The sequence below is a fragment of the Montipora capricornis genome, chromosome 7 (assembly GCF_036669925.1).
Source record: "Montipora capricornis isolate CH-2021 chromosome 7, ASM3666992v2, whole genome shotgun sequence".
Taxonomy (NCBI): domain Eukaryota; kingdom Metazoa; phylum Cnidaria; class Anthozoa; order Scleractinia; family Acroporidae; genus Montipora; species Montipora capricornis.
This window is the reverse complement of record NC_090889.1, coordinates 762129-767128: the sequence shown is the minus strand read 5'-3', so window position 1 is coordinate 767128 and position 5000 is coordinate 762129. Positions and strand designations below refer to the sequence as shown.

The following is a 5000-nucleotide window of genomic DNA, read 5'->3' as shown; positions in this document are numbered from 1 at the left end:
AGTTGGTCATTCCTGTCCTATTTTATCATCCTCATCACAATTTGTTCCCTTTTTGGGCTTAAGTTTCTATAGCATATCTGAAAGATATATTTCCACACTTGAGAGAAGATGTCTTGAAGGATGTATATCAAGACAATTTTCTGGATCTTGATGCTACTATAACAGAAATCTTGGACAAGTCATGTGCAGGTAATGTGAAAAATTATTTCTTTTTACCCCTTCACATCCATGAGTGCCATGACACAGATGCTATCTTGGTTAATGCTTTAAGAAAAAGATCCAGATCTTAGCAGTTGGCTTGGCATGGCTGTGTGGTTGGCTTGGTATGGCTATGAGTCACGAGTCACGTGTGAGAAATGATAATTATTATTTAGGCCATAAGTTGAAATAATAAAAGTTACTATACTTCAAAAACAAAATTACATTTGCAATCTTACTTAAATCAGTGTAAATTTACATAGAACTCAGTACATTACTGCTGGCTTTTAATAATGATTGTAAGACAGCAGTTTACCTACGTAACTGGGTGACAGGAATTCAGACACATAGCGAAATGTGTGAAGAAATGACAGTATTTAAATGGGTTGATTAAGTCACTTTCATCTCCAGTCTCCTTCCTTGATGTGTACAGTGGGTTCCCTGTACCATTAAAACAATATTGAAATTGAATTATGAACCACTTACTTTTACTTTCCCCTTTTTATGTTATACCCTATCAGAAGTGAATTCCAAAAGCAAGGAACAGATCTTATCAACCCTGAAGCCTAAGAACTATATTCCACTCAGAATCAGTGTTAGACGAGAAGACATATTTGAAGACAGCATAGCCTTTTTCAAGAAAAGGGATTATGACATCAACAAACCTGTTGTTATCTGTTTTGAGGGTGAAGCAGCAGTCGATGGTGGTGGACCTGGCAGGGAGTACTTCACTCTACTTCTCAAGTCTATTCTTTCACCATGCACACAATTCAAGTTGTTTGAAGGTACCAGTTTTATTGTGCAACCACTGCACAACACAGGTGCCTTAAGAGCAAGCATGTTTAAAGTGGTTGGTAGAATGATAGCTGCAAGCATAGTCAATGGTGGACCATCCTTCCCCTACCTGTCACCAGCAGTATACAAGTATTTGACATCAAAAAGCACTGAAAACGTTCTTCCTGACATAACAAGGAGTGATGTTGTGGACTATGAAGTCCTTCAGGCAATTGACAAGGTGTGTGTGAAATTAGTCCCTTTAAACCCTTGATACTCCTTAAAACAAGAACTACCGGTAATGCACTTTTTGAAATTATTTATTCTTTTGACTAATTTATGAGAAAAGTGTCCAGGCTCAAAACGTCAACAAGGGTGCTTTGATTTTGGTGATGTAATTTATCTTATTAGGCCCTTCAAGTCAGACCTGGATCATATTAATACTGGTAATGTAATAAAGTCTAAAAGTACTTATTTTCCTAGATTGATGCTGCCACAGTGGACAACATAAAAGAGGTCTATTCTGAAGTCCAAACTCTTCTTGCAGAAGCAGGCTTTCCCCAAGTACTGTCAGTATCCAATAAGTTAGAAGCGATAACTGCATTATGCGTGCACTCTGTCATTCTGTCAAGAAAGGCTGAGCTAGACCAGTTTGCTGTTGGCCTTGGACCTGTCCTTGGAGTAGCCATGAAGTACCCTGATATGATGAAGTCCGTGTTTGTCAGTTGCTCAGAGCCTGCATCTGTCGATCAGTGTTACACCAGCAGCATTTAAAGACTTACTGGTTTTTGAAGATGTGCAGGATAAAGTAAAAGAGTACTTCCTAGAGTACATAGAAAAAGAAGGTAGAACTTACAGCAAAGACCATTAATTTTATCAATTATTTTTTTGGTGGGGGAGAGGGGCGAAGGGATATAGTCCCAGGAAAGGCCTGGCCAAACAATCGCAACATTTCAGCGAATCATCTTGCAACATTGTTGGGCATAACATGTTGCATATGCTTGGCCAACCTGTTATGATATGTTGCAACAGGTTGGATCATGTTGGATCAAATTTGAAAACAGTCAAAATTTTCATGCAACGAATTGGATGTTGCATGATTTTGTAGTTGTTTGGCTACATTCATGCAATATTGTTGCACTAGAGCGTGTGCACTAGGTCCACTTGTTGTGCGCCAGGGGCCTGGGTACATAAACTTATTCGCCATGTTGCGTCAATGTGGAAATGTTGCGAGGTTTAATTTGGCCAGGGCTTAAATAAAAAGTGTATAAATAAGGGAATTTCTGTGCTATCAAATGCTAAATGATTGGTTACTTGCCATTCACAGACAACCAGCGCACAATGCAACATCTGTTGTAATGAGAATAGGTTGTTAAACATTGTAAGTTTAGCAATATACAACATTGCAATCTTTCAACTCCTTTGAAACAGTGTTATAATAAGCAGTAAAAGATGGTAAATATTATAAAGCTCAGTGATGAAGATGAAATGATTATTTGTTACAAGCATGGGGGCAAAGAACAAATCAGAGTCCCTGACAGAATTGAACTCATGACCTCCCAGATACTACTGGTTGGGTGCTCTAACTACTGAGCTACATGTACCGAGAGACTTTTGGTGAGCTGGGCTATTTACTGGGTTCATAATTTTGTGAACATTGAACATATTTTATCAGTCCTATGAACATTTCCCATTGGTTGTTTTTAAGTGTATTTGGTGGGGTAAACATAATTTATTGTCACAGTGCATATTCAGAACTTGAGCTCCTTTCATTTTATCTCTGTATATTCAACACATGGTAATATTTTTAGTATTCATAGTATATTGATAACACCTATCTGCAACATATCATCTAATCCAAACCTTTTTTTTTTTTTTGTACAGCTGACAGATTGCCAGGTCTCTTAATGTTCTGCACAGGGGTGAATCAAATACCACCATTAGGGTTTCACAGTCCTGATAAAATAACTGTGCTGGAGCTTCAGCCTGAATGTGGACCCCTTCCAAATGCCAATACATGTCCCCAGGAACTGGAACTACCGTGCATGCATGACAATTTTGAGGATTTTAAAGAAAGCTTAAACAAAGCTTTAGACATCCAAGGCAGCGGTTTTGGTATAGTGTAATTTTGTTCCAACTTTCTTGACAGCTTCTCTTACGAGGAGATCACAGTTTATTGTTGTGTTAAATTAAGTATTTTAAGAGTGATGATGTAGTTGCATAATATTGACTTGGTTAGAATACAGTAACTGCATCATTCCAGGTTTAAGGTACATGTATTATGGGAGAGGCTCATAGCAGATAAAATCATTATGACACTGCAATGGTATTTCTATGCTATAAATAATTATTGCTCTTATGAAAACTTTTAAGTGCTTATGAAGTGAAAAATACTATTACTTTAAACAGTTTCAAAATGATGAAGATTGGTGTTTTCTATTTTGCAGTTTCTTCTTTCGTTCCAGAGATACTCAAGTTTTTTTTTAAAAATTAATGATGTCACATTAATTATTTTGCAAATGACTGTAATGAATCACAAAATTGAGAATATCTCCAAGAATATTGGAATAATGATATTCAATTTTGGCACCAGTAATGTACATCAGATGAGACACAAAGTGACATCCATCAAGATAGTGCCATGGCAACACTCGTTTCCATTCCCTTTCTGCAATGAACCAAATATCTTGGATATTGAACAGATAAGTAGAGGCAGATGGTCAGACTTGAAATGCTTGGGCTGCCCATAAGCTTACCGAGAGTGAACATGTCTTATTACCACAATAGACTACAAAATAAATCCTGTGTTAAATAGACCCTGCAGCAAACGCAACAGCATAGAGGGTATCATTTTGTGCCTTACTTTATGTAGATTACTACTGCCAAGTTTGAACAACACCCATCCAATATTTTCGGAGATATTCTCAATTTTGTGATTCATTACAGTCATTTGCAAGCAATGTTTGTGACATCGTCCATTTTTTAACAAAAACTTGAATATCTCTAGAATGATAGAAGGTATTCTAAAATAGGGAACACCATTCTTCATCATTTTGAATGGTCTTTAAAATAAGCAAAACATATTTTTCACTACATATGCACTCTCAGAATGGTATATTTGCAAATCCATATACAGTTTGAAATTATATCACACGTTATAGCACGTTTGTATTGCAATACTTCATATTTTAACGAAAACGAAATAGCTTGTCCTCAGATGCATTATTAGAGTTGCACGTTGTCAAATGATAAACTTCTCGTTGCAAAAGGAAAGCAAAAATGTATTATCAGATAACAATACATTGTTAATTTTCAACTGATTAGAGTGTTAAATGTTAATATCACAACATTCCGATTTTCAGTATTACTTAAAGTGACTACAGTTTGCGAAGAAATAAAAACTCCTTTATTCTTGCATTTGATGCCACCTTTCTTTAATTGTGACACTTGTTCTCTGTGTCTAGAATCAATATTATTTCAACAGTAACTGTTTACAGTACACCGATAGTCACATATTTTATAGTATGGAAAATTTTCACTTTTTGTTACTTATTACATGCAAACATTGTGTTGTTCATTTTCCAAAGAGGCCTGAACAAAAGAGAAAGTGTTCATATATAGATCAATACCATGACTATCGCTGTCATCCACGGGATTTATTGAGGCTTTTAGTTGTTCATAGTCTAGTTCGTTCAATGGACAATTGACACGAGGAACTTCCATGCCTTCCATTTGAGCACCATCCCACTGGTTGCATGGTAATGGCCCATTCCAGTCAATTCCATAGGCCTCAATCTATAAATGTTAAACAGGAAAAAAGTAAAATGGTAATTGCGAAGGATGCTAAAAGGAGAGCAAATTACTAATCAGTGGGTTTGTCATGAAAGGTCTACACAACCCAGATAGGACTCATTCAGAATTGGTCCTTTTAGTTTTTTGTCATTCATTTATTTTGTTTAATTGGAACATTGGCTAGAGATAATTATAATGATAGTGTATAGCATTGTGTTGCACTGGGTTAAATATAC

At 36.3% G+C, this 5000-nt stretch overlaps 2 protein-coding genes across 2 annotated transcripts in view; one reads left to right on the top strand and one right to left on the bottom strand.

The window, feature by feature from the left end:
* The first annotated feature begins 325 nt into the window (after nucleotides 1–325).
* LOC138057710 (G2/M phase-specific E3 ubiquitin-protein ligase-like) lies at nucleotides 326–3098 on the top strand. Its single transcript, XM_068903636.1, has 4 exons — nucleotides 326–347; nucleotides 720–1213; nucleotides 1456–1726; nucleotides 2857–3098. Exons 1-4 carry the CDS (start codon nucleotides 326–328, stop codon nucleotides 3096–3098), a joined length of 1029 nt encoding a protein of 342 aa, XP_068759737.1.
* Nucleotides 3099–3476: 378 nt separating this feature from the next.
* Nucleotides 3477–5000, bottom strand: part of LOC138057708 (uncharacterized) — a 3448-nt gene continuing 1924 nt past the window's right edge. Inside the window, exons 3-4 of the mRNA XM_068903635.1 lie at nucleotides 4602–4767; nucleotides 3477–3640 (exon numbers count right to left, since the gene is read on the bottom strand). Coding sequence (XP_068759736.1) covers nucleotides 3477–3640; nucleotides 4602–4767 — 330 coding nt within the window. The remainder of the gene's footprint in view (nucleotides 3641–4601; nucleotides 4768–5000) is intronic.

Bases quoted from the DNA above. Each gene is read 5' to 3' on its own strand.
- LOC138057710 (XM_068903636.1), top strand. From the start codon at position 326: ATGGCTATGAGTCACGAGTCAC. The intron at 348-719 runs GTGTGAGAAATG...ATACCCTATCAG, and splicing joins GGCTATGAGTCACGAGTCAC to AAGTGAATTCCAAAAGCAAG. The intron at 1,214-1,455 runs GTGTGTGTGAAA...TTATTTTCCTAG, and splicing joins TCCTTCAGGCAATTGACAAG to ATTGATGCTGCCACAGTGGA.